The sequence below is a fragment of the Oryzias latipes genome, chromosome 9 (genome assembly GCF_002234675.1).
Source record: "Oryzias latipes chromosome 9, ASM223467v1".
Classification (NCBI taxonomy): Eukaryota; Metazoa; Chordata; class Actinopteri; order Beloniformes; family Adrianichthyidae; genus Oryzias; species Oryzias latipes.
Window position 1 is genome coordinate 21,769,163 of NC_019867.2, and position 22,379 is coordinate 21,791,541.

Here is a 22,379-nt window from a genome sequence, read left to right on the forward strand (position 1 = left end):
GCAATCTCATTTTGAAACAGTGAAAGGATTTTTTTTTTATTCCTGCCAGCTGAAAAACATTTTCCACACCACAATTCTGTTAATGTTGTATTGTTTACCAATGAGCAAACTATAACTATATAACTGATGTTTACAACAGCAAAAAGAAAAAACAAATTTTGGAAAAAGCATTTACAAAACAATTTTAATGTAAAATTTAAAAAATGAAATGTTAAATTGATTTCACCAACAAACTAAAAAACTAGGAATTTATTTTTTATCTTATTTTAAAGGTGACTTTTTTTAGTGCAGTTCCTGGATACATAGAACTGACATAGGTCAGGATTTTTTAAATAAAATTTATTTTAGGCATTTATCTGCAACTAAAATTCCGTCATGACATTAATTTTTGACTTCATAAACTTGAACGTTTAAAAAGTATGAATTTCTTTTTATCTTTATTCAATTATGAATGTTAAATTCATGCACCTAAAATAGAGAAAAAATATTTTTCTTACATGTGAATCTTACATTAACAATTACCTATAAAAAAGATGCTACCTTAAAAAATATTTATTCACTCCGAGTGTATTAAAAAGTAAAAGCAATGGACAATGAGCTGTTAATGGGAGATTTATTTAAAAAAAATAAGGGGGGGGGGGGGGTAGAACCCAAAAGACATGAAAGGAAAATGTGTGTCATTTACAGTTGAACTCAAAGATACTGTTTAACAGCAAGTTATACACAACCATTTACACAATCTGTACAAATCTTTTCCCCCCACAAATTTTGAATCTCAATTGAAAATAAATTAAATAGCTTTCTATGTAAAAGTGCAATCCTTATGTGTAACAGTTAATCCATGGCAACAGAGCACGTGTTGCAATGAGCTCATTTGCTGTGGGGTAGTAACCATTGTGCACATTTCCACATCCATCAATTTCCCCTGTATAATGCATGAACTTGTGTAATGCTTTGAAATGCAAATGTTACTAAACGTCCAGACGATGACTCACATAGCACTGCTTGGCACCCATCTCTCATGCAAATCAGCATTGTTATGTGAGGAAAATAGTCCCAAGTATAATTTGACAGAGAGTCCTTTCACAATTAGGTGTGTGCATCCTTGAATAAAACCATTAAAAACATACCAGTTTAGTACTTGTAGAGTTCTGGGGTTGACAGGAAAAAAACAAAAGCTTTACAGTATAACATTGCGTTACCTGTCAAATACAATTATAAGTATTAATAAATATAAACTTCTGTTACCACAAATCAGTCTACACAAAATGAACCCCATAGATGTGGTGAGTGTCTTTTCAGAACACTTTCTGGGCCTCTGAAGAGGCCTAAAGGGGGTTTCGGTTTCTCCACACACTATATATGCACATGCCTTAAAATCTTAACAGAATCCTCCCGGACATAAGAAGAGGGAAACAACAAGCTACTGGACCTTACATGCTTCTGTATTCATATGCATGCATATATTAAAGATAAAACGAGGCCTAAAAAAGAATTGTATGTTATATTTGTTTATGCACTGATCACCGTGGTTTCTACATGGCAGGAGGCTGGAAATGTGTCAGGTGATGGGAAAAATGTGTTCAGGCATTTGCAATATAAAGGAGAGAAAAAAATCAGGCATAAAGTCATTTTCAAAATGTGCAAAGTATAAAGTAATTAAGACTTCTGTTCAGCTACTGCAGCAGACTGGGCTGCACACTCTGGTTTAAGGATCTGGTACGTGATGAGGTACTCTGGGTAGGCCTGTAAGAAAGGAACATCGCATTACTACATGCAATAGCAAATATTTGGGTTGAATAGCTTTTCTGTCCTGTTGTGCATTCACCTGCTCTCCTCTGTAGATGACATACTCCGCATAAGCCAAACCGTTAACGCTGGGCCTCCCGATTACTGAATGATGTCCAGGAGGGGCATGGGCCATTTTCATGGCACTAAACTGCAGGAAGGATTTTCCCAGAGTCACCCGACAGAACAGCATTTGTCTGAGGGTTTAGAAGATGCAAATATTACAGCAACAGCAGTAGAAATTCACACTAATCGCTTGAGTCAGTTAGAGTGAAGTTACCTGTGGCAAAGATAACAAGATCTGTCTTTGTGCGTGGGACATCCGGTACCACCACCGATGCCATAGACATACTGATTGCTCTTTGAAGAGTTCTCTGCAAAGTAGATCCCTGCTCCAAACATTCCTCCAATGTAAGCATGACGCTCATCAAAGCCTTTATGGATGATGGCATTGATGAACGGTGAACCTGGAAGAAATCATGACCGAACAATCAGATTCCTTTTACCCTCATACAACAAATAGTACTGCCGTGAGCTTTACCATGAAACAACATGCGCTCGTTATGATGGTTGTGGTTCTCATCTGCGATCTCCTTCTGTCGGTGGGCGCATCGTTCCCGCAGTTTTTTATTTACAACCTTTTGAATCTGTGTAGCACAAAAACCCAACATTATTTCCAGAAACTTATCCCAATCAATGTTAAAAGATTATGATATTTCAAGGTAAAATGAATGTTGTGGTAAGTTCTCAATAGCTTTTTAACTAAATGCCATCATTCAAAAAAATAAAGCATACCTTGATGATGTTGTATCTGCTGAAAACCCCCCCGGCATTGCCTCCATCTCTGTGCTCTCTGATAGTGCTCTGCATCTGCGCGAAACAACACAATTATACTGGATTAAAAATGAAAACTTGTAACAAATCAATGCACATAAACAATTTAAAAAATAATCAATACATTTTTTTACTCCAATTCTCAATTTACTTCTTATTATTAGATTTTACCAAATCAATTGCTTGCAAAGTGTTGTACATAAAACCATGAAAATATTATTACCAAAGAACAACTGATAAAAGTAAGACCACAATAATGATTAAGTTGAGTTGTATATAGGAGGGCAACCCAATAGTTTGGGGGCTGACCAAAGGAAAAGCCTGGTCCGCTCCACTTTTAAATCTCTTTTGAGGAACTGAAAAAAAGCTAAAATTGATGGAATAATCAGATGGATCACATGTGTGTAAATCTTAAAACCTAACAAATTCCCAAAGCTTATTTCAAATCAGAATTCCTGGCAAGGTGGAGCTGTGCGTTTCTTTTTACTGGTTCTTTTTTGAAAGATGAGCTGCTGCGTTTTAGACTTACTGTTACCATTTAAATGCATTCTGACTGAGGAGTTCAAGAGGTGAAGAAGTGAATGAGTACATTAGTTATTTTAGAATTTGGGGAAAAAAATTGCAAGGGCTTGCATTTTTACATAGGGAATACTGTGACTACGCAGAATCCGCAAATACGCAGAACCCCACCCATCCCCGCAGCCGAAGAATGCACATCACTAATCCTTACTCATTTAAAACCTTTCTGATATTTTGTAAAATATTCATTAAAGAACATTGGAATATTGCTCAACATAAATAGCAATATTACAGTCTATTGCTCTACTGTAGCGTATTTTAAAACGCAAATTATGAAAATCAATCTGTTCTTAAAACCGGGAGCCAGTGCTTCCTTGTTCCGTTAAGTGCGAGAGGTCCTGCAACGCAATTTGAGCGTCTGGAACAGTCCGGCGGCAGTGTGTTTTGAGCGTCGCTTCTTTTAGAAGAAGCAGGGCTCCAGACTGCGACCAATTGCTCGCATTTTGCGACCAAAATTTGAGAGTGTGCGACTGAATTTTACATCCAGTCGCACATGTGCGACAAGTAAATTTGCCTCCCCCACCCTCCGTATTTTTTTATACATTAAATGTGGAGGGGGCACATCGATAATCAATGAAATAATTTGAGACGCGAGCGCACACGCAGGCAGACACACACTCGCGCACATACTCATGAAACGCGAGCACACATTCTCGCGTGATGCTCGTCTGTGAAGCGGCCACTGCGTGTGAGAAGAATAAGTCACTGTAAGTGGCAAAAATGCGTGGAGGGGGCGGGGCCTAGAGATAATCGAGCGGCGTAAACATCTGTGGGAAGGAATAACAAATAAATATCATCACAACCTGATATGTGCGTCTGAGCTATGAGCAAGCGAACTATTGATTCGTTCTTCCGGCCTGCGGCTAGTGTACCAGTGACAGAGTGTACAGCAGGGGTCTCAAACTCGCGGCCCGCAGGCTATTTGCGGCCCCCAAGATGATATTTTGTGGCCCCCGCTCAAAATGAAAATTTAATGTTACTGCAGCCCGCCAGTTTTAATGAATGACACTTTTTCATTGTCGTGCACGGAGATGACCAACCAATCACAGTGGGGTAAATGACTGTTGGGGGCGGGACAATGACAGGGCTTGAAAGCAGGACACCTGACAGCCCCCTCCCTCCCCGGACCACATTAAGGAGTTCCTTACTTTCCTTTCTAGAACGTATCTATTCGCTCATAATTTTCTAAATACATGCAGTCCGTGCTGAACTTTTCTCTGGGTCTCACAGAACCGGAGGAATGTTTAGGGTTTTGGTTAGGGTTAAGGCGGCGCATCAAACGGTTATGCACGGCTGTTACGGCAGCACACCGCTCCCGCGGGAGTCGGGTCAGCTGAGGAGAATAAATGTCCCCCACGTACATGCGTGACAGCTAACGGGGCTTGAACATTAAACACGTGCGGGCAAAAACAACATTAGTTTTAGACACACTGAAAATACGTGGGGAAAATGCAACGATAGACGTGTTTGAGATGAACCGGCGGCTCGCCTGGATCGTTGGGGAGACCAACGATGATTGACAGTTGATGTTGGAGCAAAAACAAAAATATATGTCACACACCAGGTGATCTGCGCAGCGTTGAGTCCACCTGGGTGATCTCAAACACGCTTATTGTGCATCTTGGCTGCACCTATTTGGTATCACAAAGATAAATTTCCATCCGTTTTCTTTACTATTTGTACTGTCATGACAGTGATGGTGCTGTCAGTTTACCTTGTTGCATTTTCAAAAGTGAAGAATAAAATGTGACACTGAATTAGAAACAGCACATTGTAATTTCTGCATCTATTATTAAAGTATTTATTCGTAATACAGTGGAAATTAGTAGATCTGGTTTGCATGTTGACGGTATGCGCCCCTAAATTTTCTGGTTGTGCCCCTAAAATTTTCAGTTAGGGGCCACTGTGCTCCTGGTGAAAAAAGTTAGTCTGGAGCCCTGAGAAGCCAGTTTCATTCATCCGGATGATAATTATCCTCCATGATCATCTTCCTCAGCATAGAAGGTTATTTGGAGGGGCGCAAACTTCGGTTCTAGCGATTAGGGAAATGGTGGAAATAGCTGTGAAATATTCTCCAGCAGCCAGCAAGGAAGCCAACGGACCGGCCTGCTCTTCATCTCCATCCTTCATCTCCATTTCCTTACTGAGAAAATTTCCTCGGACGCAAAAGTCTCATAGACGCGTCTTGAGTTGTCTGAGCTTTTGTGATGAACTGGAGGAGTCACATGACTGAAAAAAAATCTGTGACTGTGTAAAACCGTGAATGTTTAGAAATTGTTCCATATTGTGACATTAAAGATAGTGACTGATAATTTCCCTTTTTCATGAGTGGGTTTAGATCATCTCGGTGGGGTTATGGTTAAACAACACAGATATACTATAGATGTTGAATACCTCCTCCTCCACAGACTGGTACTCTTTGTCATCAGGTGAAAGGTCTATTAAGATGGTGCCTTGGTTGGCACAGTGGAATGTCAAGTATGGATTGGCACCTGCGAAGTATAGAACAAATTAAGATATTTTCAAATATGTTAAAAAAAAAAAAAAAACGTTTCCAAAATATCTCCTCACCTTGCTGCCCCCCGAGCAGTCTTTCAACACCTTTGATAAGTTTGTGTCGGTGGCCATACGCATTAATCCCTATTTCTTTCAGTTCCTCGTGGCCCATATCAACCAACACATCCAATGTGATCTGGAAGACGAGAAATACATAAAAACAACACTTCAAACAAGGTGCCTGTTGCTGCCTTGGCTTGGCTTGACTTGACTTGACTTGGCTTGACGTGACTTCTGAAGCTGCCGATGCGCTCTGAGAGTCTGGAATGATCACAAACCTGCTCCCTCTCGAAGATGTCCCTTAGATGCTCCAACCCCAAGCTCTTCAGGAATTGACTTATGTTCATGTCCAGCACTGCCACTGTGAGGGGACATCATATCGGACTACAGGTTACAGAAGCTTTGTCATTTTTTGAAGCAGTGACAAATAGACAGGTGCTTCTTATTAGGGATGTCCCAGTTTCTGATCTCGTGATTGGATTGGGACATCCCTACTTCTTGTGATGCTGAGTGAAACACACTTACTCTCTCCTTCTTTGCGGTCTGATCCGGTGGCGCCGTCTGCCACCCCTGATGTCCCTGCAGCAGCTGCTGCCAACTCTGTGAGGGGCCCGGCCAAGTTGTCTATGCTGCTGGCGGCTGACAGACAAGATGGAGTGGAGGCAGGGGAGATGACAGAGGCACTGACCACTGTTGCTTGAGGCTTAAAGCAGCTGGGCAGGGCGTCTGGTGGCATGGCGTCCATTAATAGAGCTCGGATGTCGTCAGCCTGCAGCCAAGCCAGGTCAACAAACACAAAACAACATTGCAGTTTTCTTCTGCTAAACATGTTCCACATTATTGACTACTTTAGAGTAGTGCTACAGTAATAAAAATTTTATGCAATTATAAAAGTAGCATGTGCTAACCGTGGCCAGGTCCAGAGCCGTCTGGCCCTCCTGGTTCTTCATGGTGGGGTCGGCTCCATGAGCCAACAGCAGAGCACAAAGTTGAGTGCGACCTTTCTGGGCTGCCTCATGGAGAGGTGTGAAAGCCCATTTGTCTGTTGCATTCACGCATGTGTTGTACTTGATCAGGAGGGCAGCAATATCAACATGCTGAGAGAAAGAAAAGTTGCACAAGTCAAACTCTAAATTCTACGTTACTTTCTTTTTTTTTTTGAAAGTTATAAAAGAAAGTTTCTGTTCTGCTAACTGACCCCATAAGAAGCTGCGTTATGAAGAGGGATAAGGCCACCTTTGTCCTGAGCATTGACATCAGCCCCATGCTCCAGCAGATACTCTGCTACCTCCAGGTTGTTGTAACCAGCTATAAATGATGAACAGCATCAAGCACAGCAAAATGTGTGGTATGCATCAAACAACAATGCCTACACATTCTCCACTTTAAAAATAATGCTATATTTTACCACAGACCGACACTTAAACTTTAACCTAGGATAAAACAAAAGCTTCTTGCACCTGCCAAGTGTAGTGGCGTGGAGTTGCGCCCTTGTGCATCTCTGCAGTTGATGTTCTCCTGGGAGCAAAGCTTCTGCACTCGAGCCAGACAGCCCTTCTTGGCAGCATCAAGGAGGGCGGCATCACCTCGCAGTAGATCCTGGATGTCTGTGTCTCCGTCTTTAACCATGTCCAATGGAATGTTGCCATCGCGGTTCTTCTTAGTGGGATCAGCTCCATGCTACAAAGCAGAGTACATACTTTTCTTGCAACCGCTTAGATGCATTTGGCCCTACTTCAAGTAAGGGCTGAGTGATACGGCTACAAAATAAAATCTCAGATATTTTCATCCCAAATTCGATTTTTGATTTTAATTGATTTTTTTCTCCCTGCTTTTACTTTCTTTAACAAAAAATACAAATAATGGAATATTTTTAACAAAAACTATTCTATTTTAACATCTCCTTTGGAAATTCTGTGTGTAACACAAAGTTAAACTAAATACAAGCTGTAAAAATGTTTGTAAATCAATGCAGCAGATGTTTTGTGAGCGACCGCTAGCTTGAGCATCTTATAAAGAGAAATACTATAACATATTTGGCAGAGCATTATTGGTAGCAACAGCCATGTAGCAGATTTTTCTGCGTGTGGTTTGATGCTCCAAGTTTGAAGTCACAACCCCAGTGAACAAAATCTCAATTATTGCCTCGCCAGCCAAGTTGGCTGGCAGATAAAAAGAGATCTACCAACCAAATTATTCCATTATTTTACAAAGAAAAACTATAGGTTTTTTTTTTTTTTAAATATCACGTTAAATGCAAACAGAGAGGATACCACAACATAATGAGAACATCAGAAAAAAACAACTGCTTTTTTCTAGGAAACTCCTGTTTTGATTTTTAATCAATCTTTGCTCTCTGCTTTTGGCATTTTGACACTGTCCATGAAATGTTTTATTTTCAATCACAAACGAGTTGCTTCTGTTTTCTTGCTGAAAAGGTCCCCAAGAGAAGAGGGGTTTTAGTCAGTCACCTTTTGTCTGAACCAACTGTAAAGTAATCTTAAAACCTGCCCCGAAAACAAGGACAGATTTACCAAAGGTGGAGCAGATTGACAGAAGAAACACGTCTTCCCTAACTCTGCCTCCAGTTTAGGGCTGCACGAAATGAGCAAAACTCGCGATTTGCGATATTAGTGATCAATATTGAAATGACGATATAACTTGGAAACCAAACAACCAAAAATATAATTTCCATTTCACTGCAACAGTTTAATCTATAAGAGTCAACATAACTTAAAATACACTCCAAATGACTCGTCTGCATTGGAGGCAAACATTTAAACGTTTAATAATTCAAGCTGCCATAAGACTGTTTTAGCACATTTAAAGTTTACAATTTATCGTGATTTTTATGAAGGTAAAAATGCTCCCAAAAAAAAAGCACCTGTAGATTTGATTTGAGAACTTGTCATTTAGAATGTGAAAACTTGTGAATCAAAAATCTGCATCTGTGTGTAAAAATCTTCTGGTGTGGACTTCCGGGTGACCGTTGCAGCACATGGAGGCGTGAAAAGACAGCTCCCACTGACCAACTCCAAAATAAGAATAAACTCCGCCAAAAACTCGAGGAGCACGACAATACAAGGAGTAGAAAGCAAGAATATGAGCGGGGGCCTTTCAAAAAAGAAGAAGAACCCAACCACACAAAGCAAAGAAGACAAGGACAACGAGAAGGGAGGCATGCTAGTACCAGAAGCTGACATGGCTAACTTTCAGAGCAGCCTGAATAGCATTAGCAAACAAATCCAGAGTTTGCATAGCGAAATGAAGGCTGACTTGAAAACATTCAAAGATGACATCACGGTTCAAATGAGTGACAAATTATCCGAATTCAGGGAGAACATCAATCATAAATTGTCCAAAATTTCAACAGAGATGAACGAACAACAAGAGAAGATAAACGTAGCTGCGGCGCGGACGGAGGAGATGGAAACGTGGAGCCGTGAAGCGAATAGTGTGCTGTGTGATTTAATGAAAGATCAGAAAAAGATAAAGGAAAAGTTGGATGACCTGGAATCGAGATCAAGGCGGAATAACCTGCGCATCTACGGTGTCAAAGAGGGGGCGGAGGCGACAGAAATCTCGGTGGCTGCTTTTATTGACAAATGGCTCAAAGAGGAGTTTTCACTAAACATGGATCTCCAGATTCAGAGAGCGCATCGAGCTTTAGCTCCAAAGCCAAAGGCAAGTCATCCTCCACGGTCTATTGTAATATGCTTTCAACAATTCACCGTGAAAGACTTGATACTTAAAAAAGCGTGGGACAAAAAGATCGTCATGTACGGAGAGAAAAGGATCTTTTTCGATCATGACTACGCGGAGAGTATTCTGCAACAACGCAAAGCATACATAAACATCAAAAAGGTGTTGAAGAGAGAAGGAATCCGCTTCCAAACTCCCTTCAATAAAATGCGCGTGCACTGGCCGGGCGGAGTTGTAACATACGCGGATGCCGATGACGCGACCAACGATCTGAGGAAGAGAGGATACGAGGTGGAAGACCCGTTGGGACTCACCAAGGAGTTTGCTCCGGCGGAGAAACTACTGTCAACTGGAGTCGCTACGTGGAAACCGAGCAGGAAAGAGAGACCAGGACAAGCGGCCAGACGAGCACACGCACAGCTCCAGGAATTTCAGCACAGGGACACAAACGAAGAATGAGTAAAAAAAAAAAACAACCAACAACAACAAAAAAAATTTTAAGTGAATAATTATAGTTGACATCTAAATTAAAATATGACTTGTTAGTATGCTTTGCCTTGATGGGTATTAAACCCGAGAAATGTTGGATATGTGGGAATGGGAATTTGTTGTGCGAACTAGGATGGGTAAATTAATCCGGTATGGGATGAATCTCATCACTAGCAAGGGGCCCTCTCTCTTTGTGAGGTCTTACCCCTTAAAACAAGAAGGGAGCCGACTTAATGCTACTATTAGTGTCGACTTTCCTTCATGGAAGCATCTGTTCATGTATATAGTTAAAATGTGTTCTAAACTCTTGTTTGTTAAGTTATTGGTTGAAGAAGGTACATTTAGAAACGTGCAGATCGAATATTATTTTGTAAAAGACTATATAACCATTTATGGATACTAAAAGAAATGAATACCATCTCCTGACTCTAAATGTAAATGGTCTGGGAAACTCAGTTAAAAGGGCCAGAATTATGACTAAACTAAAGAAAGAAAAAAAGCATATAAGAGAAAAAAAGCTATAGCTCACACACCAATCCACGGAAACGAGGAGTAGCAATATTGATAGCGAACACGGTTCAGTTTACATTTAAAAGGGAGGTTAAAGATAAAAAAGGACGATTTATTATAATTAAAGGAGTAATTGACCAGGCAACAATAACGCTGGTAAATGTCTATGCTCCACCAGAAAGTACTAAAGAATTTTTCAAACTTTTGTTTGATACTATTGCAATTGAAGCTGAAGGTATATGTATCTGTGGAGGGGATTTAAATGTGATTATGGACTATAATTTAGACACAACCAGTAAGAATAGAAATAAGAAACCAACCTCAAAATTTGTAAAAAAATATGTGGAAATTAATGGGATTTATTGATGTGTGGAGAGATCTCCATCCTTTACAAAAAGATTACAGCCACTACTCGGAAACTCATTCAGTCTACTCCAGGATTGATTATTTCTTCATGCAGAAAGAGCACATGAGTGTAACATTGGAGTAGCTGATGTATCAGACCACAATGCCATTTATTTAAAAATTAGACTTAAGGGCAGGCAAAGAAATACTCTATGGAGGCTGAACGCAGGAATTTTAAACAATAAAACAGTGACCAAACAAATTAAAATAGATATACAAAATTATCTTGAATTAAATAATAATGGGGAATCAAATCCAGCTATTATATGGGATGCACTCAAAGCAGTGATACGAGGGAAATTTATTGCAATTGGAAGTCAGATGAAAAAAGAAAGAGTAAAACAATATGAGACACTTACCTCAGACCTGAGAGAAATGGAACAAGCTTTCAAAGACAACGCAAACCAAACTACAAGACAGCTAATCAGTGAAACAAAAAAGAAGATTAATGACATACTTCAATACGAGACCGAAACAAGAATAAGATACTTACAACAGAACTATTACGACTCAGGCCCCAAAGCCACAAGGCTGTTAGCTCGACGAATACGGGAAAGACAAGTAGAACTAAACATTAATAAAATACGAGACCCAAAAACAAAATCAATTAAAATGTAATCCAGAAGAAATTGAGAATATATTTAGGGACTATTATGAGGACTTATACACTGAGCCAATGACTGCAAAACAAGAGGAGATGCAAACCTTACTAGACTCATTAGACCTACCTTCAATAGGAACAAAACAAAATGATATCATGACAGCAGAAATTTCCACGGAAGAAATTAAAAAAGCAATTGGCAAGCTGAAATCAAACAAGGCACCTGGGAGTGATGGTTTTCCATCAGAATGGTATAAAGAATTCGAAGAAATAATTATTCCACTGCTTCACTCCACTTTCAATTGGATTTTATCAAGTGGACAAACTCCACCCTCCTGGAAGGAGGCAGTCATTACAGTACTTCCTAAGCCATTAAAGGACAAGGAATATTGTCAAAACTACAGACCAATTTCTATATTAAATGTTGACTATAAAATATACACCTCTATAATTTCAAATAGACTCCAATCATTTATATCAAACTTAATAGATGAGGACCAAACCGGATTTGTCAAGGGTCGACAAACACACGATAATATAAGGAGAACACTTCACATCATAAACAGAATACATAAAAAAAAATTATCAGCTGCCTTAATAAGTTTAGATGCCGAAAAGGCATTTGATAGAGTCAATTGGGAATTTCTATATTTAACATTGGAGAAATTTGGATTCAATGAAAAGTCAATTAAGTGCATCAGTGCTCTCTACTACAAACCAACAGGTAAAATCAAAATTAACGGCTCCCTCACAAATAGATTCAGTCTCGGAAGGGGGACTAGACAGGGCTGTTGCCTTAGCCCTGTACTCTTTGCCCTTTATATCGAACCATTAGCCCAAATGGTGAGGCAAGACACAAGGATAACAGGAATAGACATCGGTGGACAGGAACATATTATAGGCCTGTTCGCGGATGACGTTATGGTCTATTTATCAGATCCAATCAAATCATTTGGTAATTTGATGAAGATTTTTGATAGATTTGGTCAAAGCTCAGGATACAAAATAAATATAAATAAAACACAGACACTCATGTTTAATTGCGTTGAAAATCAAGGCTTAAAGGAATGGAAGATAAAATGGGATGCCAAATCACTTGAGTACTTGGGGGTGAATATACCTAAAGACCCAGCAAAACTATATCAGAATAACTATGAACGTACAAATATCAATATCAGAAAAGACATAGAAAGATGGTCCACATACGCACTAGGATTAAGTGAAAGAATAAATGTTATAAAAATGAATATACTACCACGCCTCCTTTACCTCTTTCTAGCTTTACCAGTAGAGATCCCACAATCCCAATTCCAAAAATGGGATAAACTTACATCAAGATTTATATGGGAAGGAAAACGACCAAGAATACGATACCACACCTTACAACTACCCAATATTAAGGGGGGAAGAGCCTTACCTAATCTAAAAGAATATTTTAGAGCTGCCCAAATACATCGTTTAGTATACTGGTGTAATACAGAATATGTTGCCCGATGGAAAGATATAGAACTTTGTACACCCAGATTCCCAATTCAAACATGTATGGGGGAAAACGGGATCCTAGCCACTGCTAAAGAGCATTTAGATCTAAATCCAATAACATTATTTACTCTTGAGAACTGGTATTGTGTTATAAAACAATTAAAATTAGGTAATGAAATCGGATTGCTGAAATGGACAGCATATGACGACAAATTTAGACCTGCACAATTTGACCACAGATTCAAACAATGGGTATTACGGCCATGTCCACAATGTTAAAGAAAGGCGAAATAAGAGAATTTCAGGAACTTAAAGACACATATGGTCTAATAAATCAGGACCTATTCAGATATATGCAAATGCGAGACTACTATGAAAAACAAATCAAAATAGAGGAACACAAAATACACCCAATAATTAAGACATTTATACAAGCCTACAGTGAAAATATTCCCAAGGTTATATCAGTTCTATATAAGCACCTTATTGAATCAAAAATGGGGTCAACTCTATATGTCAAAGCAAAATGGGAAATGGATTTGAGAGAAAAAATCTCAGAGGAGATGTGGGATGATATGTGGAAAGTTCACCAAACCACTACACAGTCACTAAAATGGCGAGAATTTGCCTGGAAAAACCAAATAAGATATTTTATAACACCACAAATCAAGGGCAAGCTAATTAAAACTCAGCAACTCTGCTGGAGAACTTGCATGGATAAAGACTCAAATCAGACACATATTTTTTGGGAATGTGAGAAAATAAAGCCCTTCTGGGTCACCATCCACTCTGATATATGTGAAACACTCAGTTATAAGATACCCCGAACCTGTCTTGTGATGTATCTGGGTTACTTAGAGGGAACAGTACATAAAATGGACCAAAACCTAGTAAAAGTTCTTCTAGTGGCAGCAAAGAAAGCCATAACTAAGAACTGGCAGAAGGCTGAAGCCCCAACACACAAGCAATGGATGTATATTGTGGAAGAAATCCAAACAATGGAGAGACTTACATACAAACTAAGAATGAAGGAAGACAGATTTCTGAAGGACTGGGAAAAATGGTTTATGTACAAAACAAGAAAAGTTCATGACAAATTGTTAACTCTGTGATCAGTATCCTGGATAGGAGGATAATTTCAACCTGACAAATCTACGTACCTTCTTGTACTAATTTTTCATTTTCTTTGGTTTATTGTTAAATATATGCTGTTTCAATGCTTCTAACTTTGTTCTTGTGTTTAAAAATAATAAAAAGATATTTGCAAAAAAACACAGATGATCGGACACAGATCAGTTTAGACACAAGTTTCTCGCAAGGAATGTGTAAGAATTCAGAGCGCAGTTGTAGCGCACTTGTGATTTGCGCCAGCAGATTCGAACACACGCAGAAGCACATTTGAGCAGTTGCAATCACAGATTTGAAGTTGTAACTCTAAATAAACACATGCAAATGGAAATTTGTCAGTTCACAGCAGAACTTTTCTACACACAGATGCAGATTTTTGATGCACTAGTTTTCACATTCTATATTACAGGTTCTCAAATCAAATCCAGAAGTGCGTTCATTTTGCAGCATTTTTACCTTAATAAGAATCACGATAAATTGTCAACGTTAAATGTGCTAAAACAATCTTATGGCAGCTTGAATTATTAAACGTTTAAATGTTTGCCTCCTATGCAGACGAGTCATTTGGATTGTAATTTAAGTTATGTTGACTCTTAGATTAAACTGTTGCAGTTTAATCTATGAAAGCGACACAAGGAACTGCTCGTTAGCATAGCATTTAACATCATATTATTACAGCACCAGTGTCTAGACAGTGTTTTTCAACCATTTTTGACCCAAAGGTACACTTTTTTCTTGACAAAAATCCTCCGGCACACCAGCATCCAAAAATGTAAAAAATCGTATTTCATCAGTCTGGTCAGACTGATAACATATGATTAAGCCTCCAAGAATGATTGGTGGAGACAGTTGAAGGGGCGGGACTTTTCCAAAAACAGAGCTACCGGTATCTGCTAAAACTGCGGCTAAATAGCGGGACCGTCATTCTTATCAAATTGTCTTTAAAAGAATCAAATAAACACAAAGAAAAAAATATTTTATGATCTTTCATATTCCTTATTACTCAGTGTTTTATCAGGGCCTGCTTGGATGAACACAGAGCTGATATCCTGGCGATGGTAAATGTTTTTAGATCAGTGAAAATTACGAATTTCCCACGGTACACCTGACCATCTCTCACGGCACACTACTGTGCCGCGGCACACTGGTTGAAAAACACTGGTCTAAGACACCGCTGTCTCCAAATCAACACTTTATTAAATGTTGCTGCTGTAAATCCAACAGGTTTATCAACCAATTTTGTCTGGAACCCAGTATAAATCGTAACATGTTCTGTTTCATCAGCAGCCAAAAGCTGTACGGAGGCAACTAGCAAAAGTTACAGGGATGGGGAGCGTTTCCCACGGTGCGTGTGCTAGTGTTTTTTATTTCTCAGCCTTGCGGAGGTAGCTCTTCTTTGCTTGTTGCCATTTTCACATTTGCGCTTTGGGAGAGACCGGTGGATTGACTTTACCCTACACAATTGAAGCGCAAGAGAGTAAAGAGCTGGGAAAATCAAATCTCGATTTTATATCTAAAACAACAAATTCGAATTAATGGATGAATCGCCCAGCCCTACTTAGAGTCAAACAATGGGGATGACATTAATGGATGCTTACTTTGAGCAGAAGTTTACAGATCTCATACTTTCCCTTGGCTGCAGCCTCATGAAGTGGCGTAAACTTCCACAAGTCAGCCACATTTACTGAAGCTCCGTGTCTAACCAGCAGTTCAGCCACTTCGTAATGGCCATATGAGCATGCATTATGGAGGGGAACCAGGCCACTGCAGAAAAATAAGTCAAAGTCATCACTCAAATGAATCCTGAAAATATCAAATCTCTAAAGAATGTCTTAATTTTCTAATGTTAAATACATAATGGAAAGGCATACCCTTTGTCCTTTGCATGAACATCAGCTCCATGATGAAGCAAGTACTCAACAACAGCAACTCTGTTGTAACCAGCAGCAAAGTGGAGCGGGGTGGAGTGGCGACCCTCCAAATCCCGACAGTTGACATTTTGGGGGGTACAAAGTTGCTGCAACAAAGGTGATAATTATTGCAATCATTATGGCTAAAGTTTGGATAAGGAAAATGTTTGGTCTTTTCTTAACTGCTGCTGTCAAAAAGGATTAAAAATGTCCAATGCAATGGACTCTTAAAACACCCAAAACATCACAAACGTCAATTTAAACTACATTTCCAAAAGTATTTGCTCACCTGCCTTGACTCACATGTGAACTGAAGAGCCATCCCAATACTAACCAATATAGTTCAATATGATGCAGAGCCACCTCTTGCAGCTATTACAGGCTTCTACTCTTCTGGGAGGGCTGTCCACATGGTTGAGGAGTGTGTTTATAGGAATTTCTAACCATTCACCTCACCAAAGTACATTGGTGAGGTGACACACTGATGTTGATTGAGATGGCTTGGCTCTCGGTCTCTGGTCTAATTCATCCCAAAGGTATTGTGTCAGGTTCAAGTAAAGACTCTGTGCAGGCCAGTCAAGTTTATCCAAACCAGACATGATCCATGTCTTTATGGACCTTACTTTGTGCACTGCTGCATTCATGTTAGAAGGGGAAGGGGCCCACTCCAAACTCTTCCCACAAAGTTGTGAATATGGCATAGTCCAAAAAGTTCTGGTATCCTGAAGCATTTAGGGTTCCTTTCACAGGAACTAAGGGGCAAAGCCCAAGTCCTAAAAAACAACCCCACACCATAATTCGTCCTCCACCAAATTTCACACTCGGCACAAAGCAGTCCGAAATGGACCGGTGTCGTGTTAACCGCCAAACCCAGACTCATCCATCAGATTGCCAGATGGCAAAACGTGATTCATCACTCCAGAGAACACTCTAGAGTCCAGTGTTTGTGTCCTTTACACCACTGCATCCAACGCTTTGCATTGCACTTAGTGATGTGTGGCTTGGATGCAGCTGCTCGGCCATGGAAACCCATTCCATAAAAGTCTCTGCATACTGTACTTGAGCTAATCTGAAGGTCACATTAAGTTTGGAGCTCTGCAATTGACTGTGCAGAAAGTCTGTGACCTCTTTGTACTATTACCTTCAAAATCCGCTGACCCCTCTGTCAGTTTACGTGGCCTACCACTTGGTAGCTGATGTTGTTCCCAAACTCTTTCATCTTGTTATGATAGAGCTGACAGTTGACAACGGAATAATTAGGAGCAAGGAAATTTCATGACTTGATTTGTTGCACAGGTGGCATTTTATGACAGTTTCATGCTGGATTTAACTGAGCTCCTGAGAGCGACCCATTCTTTCACAAATTTTTGTAAAAACATGCCAGAGTGCTCAGTTTTTTACATTTGTGGCCAGGCCAAGTGACTAGGATCCCTGATTCTGATAATTTGGATAGGTGAGGAAATACTTTTGGCAATATAGTGTATCTAGTTTGTATTTTTGCATTGAAACAAAGAATTCACCTGCACGGTGTCCAGATCCCCCGCTTTGGCAGCTTCCAGAAATCTGTAGTCAACATCTGAATTACGTGTAGGAACATTTTCTGAAGACAGAAAAAGAATTGAGAACAGGATCAATTGTGCCAAACAAATTTCTTAAATCCGTTTAATCTTGAGGCAAGATGTACTTTTATTTTAGAAAAAGTGAAGCTAATAACTTGAAAAGATAGACGTTTACCGTTAAGGATCTGTTGCACTGCCTCGTTGCCCATTTGGGCTGCAGTGAAACCCTGCAAAGAAACAATGGCGGCGTCTGCTCCAAAACTCAGCAGTAGCTTGCAGGTCTGGATGTGACCTGCCAGAGCAGCTCTGTGGAGAGCAGTCTGACCTAGAGTGTCCACCGCATTCACCTGCATTTAAAATTGACAAAAATACTGTCTCTACACAAACCTGATTAATCACAAAGAGACAAACCTGAAAGCACAAGCCCACACCTTCGCTCCATGTTTTTGTAACACTTCCAGGACATCATTGTGAGCTCTCTCGGCAGAAATGTGCAGCGGAGTCATAAAGCTGTAAAACAGGATTTTCTGTTAGTAAATTCAATGCATCTTCTTTAAAATGTATTTTCTCTCAACAGTTTGTACTAAAAGGTACATACTCTTTGTTCTTCTCATTGATGTTGGCACCTTTACGCAGCAACAACTCTGTCACCTGCTTTCTTTTTGGGTGGGGAGAAGCCACAGCACAGTGCTATAAAACACAACAATACATCAACATCAAAACTATTTATTTGCATTTCTACTAAGTCAATAAAGACTTTTTTTAAGATGCACAGAAAATGACACCAGTCAACATAGTCAAGACACAAAATAGTCTTTTGAGTCAAAAGATTTAGATTTATTTAGGAACCTGCAAGTTGAACCCAGAAAATTTAATACTTGTGATTAAAGGTGATAAGACTTCTACTCCTTTAAAGGGCCTATACCATGCAAAAAATCTATTTTTTTAGCTCTTAAGTGTATTAGATTGTTCAATCCTCACAAAAAGAAACCCCAAAGCGGTTTTTTGATCCGTTCACACATTTCTGAGCATTCCTCTAAAAACCTGCGCTCTGAGCAGCAGCCCCTCCCTATCCACGAAAACGAGTGCATTCTCTTGAGCTGACATAGACCAAACAGAAAAGCCCCTTCTAGGGAGAGTTTCCACTGCCAACACTGCCTCCAGGCTAACACACACACACATTCTCTGAGAAATTAGCTTTGCTTCCTATTTTTAATGCTGAATGCTCATCCATATTTGCAAAAGTTTGAATGTTGTTTGTTTGCATGGGCGAGATTCTGAACTGCTGCCGAGGCAGCAGCTAGGATGACTTCATGAAATAAGCGGCACCCACACGGAGCGAAAGCTGGTGCCAAAGGTAATATATTATATACATGGATATTGTTTACTATAAAAGACTTAAGAATAGCATGGTACAGGCCCTTTAAGTTCAACAAACCACTTTCATTACATTTCACATCAGTTTTCTAATACTTTCATCACAATCTTTAATTTTTCACCAGATGCTTTCTTTGAGTTTATGTGTAGTCAGGGTTAAATTTAAAACTTTAAGTTAAATTTAAAGTTAAATTTAAAACTTTCTGAAGATCTTTTTAAGACATTGCATATGAAATATTAAGACTAATTTCTCTGCCTAATTCACAGCTGTATCGTATGGAAGATTCTGTAGCATAATAAAATAAAGGCAAAACGACAAATGCTTTTTAATTTTCAAAATGAAGCTGCATCAAATGACTCAAAATTAAAATGGAAAAGCATTCCTTCAAAATGCTTTTTCATTTTCTACTTCAACACAGCTTATTCTGTCACTTAATTAAAATGATAATGAAAATGGTATTTGACATTTCATTTTCAAAAAGTTATCAGGTAAATGTGTAGCATAATTAATTTAGAAATGTCTAATTTGACAATTAAAATGGATTAACAGAAATGCTTTTTAATTTTCAGAATGTAACTGCATCAAATGACACAAAATTAAAATGAAAAATCATTACTTCAAAATGCTCTTTCATTTTCTACTTTTTATTATTAAGGGTCTGCTCGCTCAATTTTTTTTTTTTAATTTGGTTTCTCGGGGGGGGGGGGGGGGGGGGGGGTGTAAAATCATCGGAAGACACTATTCACAGGGTGGATGTGAAAACGTAAATGCAATCCCCTCTTTGCATTTTCGTTTTAACTTTGACACAGAATAAGCGGTTTTAAAGTTGAAGTGAAAAAGCATTTTTAAGTATTGATTTTTCATTATAATTTTGTGTCATTTGATGCACTTACATTTTGAAAATGAAAATTTCTGTTAATCCATGTTAATTGTCAAATTAGACATTTCTAAATGAATTTTGCTAAACACATACCATAGAACTTTTTGAAAATACAATTTTTATTGTCATTTTAATTAAGTGACGGAATAAGCGGTGTTGAAGAAAAGCATTTTGGCGGATTGCTTTTTCATTTTAATTTTGAGTCAAGAAATGCAGCTTCAGCTGCAGATTTTGAAAATGAAAAAGCATTTCTTGGTTTGACTTTTATTTATTATTATTATTTATTTTTATTTATTATGCTACAGAATCGCTTCCATAGTATGGAGGAAGGAAAAACAAAATCCTTGAATTTCAGAACAATAACCTGTCAAGTAAGGTAAGAAATTACTAGTACTAAACTACAGAATGCCTCATGATTTCATTACTACATTTTGGTGGAGTAGTGATAATAGATGACTAATGAAACAGAATGTTTGTAAACAGTTTGCTCCGACATTGACTCTTGGACCAAAACGGATACTAATAAAAAAAAAAACAGTTACTGATGCATGTGTGCTAATGCAGAGTTGGAGATTGGACAAAGTAAGATGAAGAGAGCGGAAATATGGACATAAACCAATATGTAGGGTCATTCGGCAAGATATTTAAATTATTTCCAATTTTTTTAAAACAAAGGCAAAGATATTTCAGTTAAATGCAAGTTTTGTCCTGGAGATGAACTGCTTTCCACTGCCCTAGTATAATGCTTTATTTAAATTAATGAGGTGATGCTAAAAAACCTGCATTCCCTTATGTAGCCTTTATGTTTTTATTTTGAGGGTATCTTGTTTGAGCTAGCTTTAATCCCTTTAGAATTTGTATGCGAGTGGAAAAAGGTAAAGAGTAGTGAATTACTTTTTAAATTGGTGAATGAGTAAAGTAATTTAATTAATATTTCATCCAGTTAATAAAGTAAAGTAATCAATGAGTCGAACACCGATTCTTGTTTCCTCTTTGCGCACATATTTAATTTACACTATACTATCTCACAAGAAATCTGGAAAACTTCACCTGCACTGTTAAGTGCAGGTGAAGTGCACTGTTAAGTTGTTAGGTATTTATCTCTGAGTGACACTGGATCGATTTTAGGTAAGTGAATCAGATACAATTGAATTGTTTTAAATGAATCAATGTCATATTAATCTTATCACCGACCACAGATTATGACATAAATTATGTTAAAATGAATCGTTACACCCCTAATGCATATGAACGGAGTTGTGAATAAATTTTACATCTAAATAAAATGTAGTTTTTGGAAAAAACATTTAAATTTATTATTGAAATGAAAAACTGATGCAGAAAAAGGCACCTCCATCTGTCTACCGTGAGAGGAGAGAGGGATGCAAATCAGATTCTGTGGCGATAATGAAACACTAAAAACCACAGAGACGCTAAAATGATGGAATAAAGTGCAGCCTGGTGCACAGTTTTAGCAGCATCAGCCTGTAGCCGTTTTTGTATGAATGTTAAAGCAGCATATACCAAACACACAGCTGTTGGTACCTCTGCAAGATCTTCTACCATCATACTTTCAGGCCTGGTACGACTAGAAAAAGTTTTAAATTGCATTATTTTTATGACAAAGATATAAAAATTGAAGACTTTTAAAAGGTTTTGTAAGGCCTTATTTCCAATTTTTCAAATTCAAGGCCTTTAAGGCTCTTTAAGACTCCACGAGAACCCTGCTAATTTAATTTTTGATCTATTGTCACCATCTAGTAATTTCATGTGCCAGTTTCTAGTCTAAGTAAATGCTGAGGTTGTTAACATCCCATATAAAACTGATGACTCTGCTCCTTGGATGCCATCTGATAAATGCAAAAGGGAACAGTAAAATACCGTTATATTTCAGTTTTTTTCCATTATATTTTTTAAGGCGACTTTAACAAAGTCTCTTAATAATAAGAGGAAAAATCCTCCTATTCTGACTTTGGCAATTTCGCTTGCAGGTCAGCAGATTGCAGATATCAATTATCAGGCATATTGAACATACATATATTGCTTTATTACAAAACAATTTAATCCCAGGATCCTTTTTATGGTAATTTATAAAAACTTTTTATAGCAGCACCACCCCATTGAATTTCTTAGCTGTTCTCTGACAAAAAAAAGTAATAGTATAAGAACTTCTTCTGACCAGAGCTGTCTCATTTGTTTGAGGATGTTTGAAGCCAATAACTTCCAGAGCCAGGGTCTTCTTTACTTTGGCTATGTCGGCCTCACGGGCCGCCTGCAGCAGAGAGTGGCCCTTGAACTCATCTAGATGGAAAAACAAAATTATAAATGCAGTAATTATACGAGTCTTTTCAGAGTAATGCATTTGCATGAAAAGCTGTGGATTCCACAAATTCATGAACCCCAGCAGAACTCACAGGTGAGCCGTTCCTTAAGCTCCGGGGTGGGGGCCATGTCTACAGCGCTCTTACTGTGGCAGTTGAGCAGGGTGGGATCGGCGCCGTGGCTCAGCAGCAGGGAACAAACCTCCATTCTGTTTTTGGATGCAGCTTCATGGAGGGGGGTGAACTGCCACAGGTCC

At 38.7% G+C, this 22,379-nt stretch overlaps 1 protein-coding gene across 3 annotated transcripts in view; it reads right to left on the minus strand.

The window, feature by feature from the left end:
• Positions 1–596: 596 nt before the first annotated feature.
• LOC105353570 (tankyrase-1-like) overlaps positions 597–22,379 on the minus strand; it is a 29,730-nt gene continuing 7,947 nt past the window's right edge. Inside the window, exons 9-28 of one of the 3 annotated variants that reach the window (XM_023958675.1) lie at positions 22,216–22,379; positions 21,981–22,102; positions 18,142–18,233; positions 17,975–18,053; positions 17,719–17,890; positions 17,505–17,584; positions 15,946–16,091; positions 15,673–15,838; positions 7,218–7,437; positions 6,956–7,065; positions 6,666–6,854; positions 6,283–6,526; positions 6,036–6,118; positions 5,773–5,893; positions 5,596–5,693; positions 2,584–2,658; positions 2,330–2,435; positions 2,069–2,255; positions 1,829–1,985; positions 597–1,746 (exon numbers count right to left, since the gene is read on the minus strand). The exon at positions 22,216–22,379 is cut by the window's right edge and continues 23 nt beyond it. In XM_023958675.1, the coding sequence (XP_023814443.1) occupies positions 1,660–1,746; positions 1,829–1,985; positions 2,069–2,255; positions 2,330–2,435; positions 2,584–2,658; positions 5,596–5,693; positions 5,773–5,893; positions 6,036–6,118; positions 6,283–6,526; positions 6,666–6,854; positions 6,956–7,065; positions 7,218–7,437; positions 15,673–15,838; positions 15,946–16,091; positions 17,505–17,584; positions 17,719–17,890; positions 17,975–18,053; positions 18,142–18,233; positions 21,981–22,102; positions 22,216–22,379 (2,698 nt within the window). In that variant the 3' untranslated portion in view covers positions 597–1,659. The remainder of the gene's footprint in view (positions 1,747–1,828; positions 1,986–2,068; positions 2,256–2,329; positions 2,436–2,583; positions 2,659–5,595; positions 5,694–5,772; positions 5,894–6,035; positions 6,119–6,282; positions 6,527–6,665; positions 6,855–6,955; positions 7,066–7,217; positions 7,438–15,672; positions 15,839–15,945; positions 16,092–17,504; positions 17,585–17,718; positions 17,891–17,974; positions 18,054–18,141; positions 18,234–21,980; positions 22,103–22,215) is intronic. The other 2 variants (XM_023958677.1, XM_023958676.1) reach the window with 2 other exon arrangements.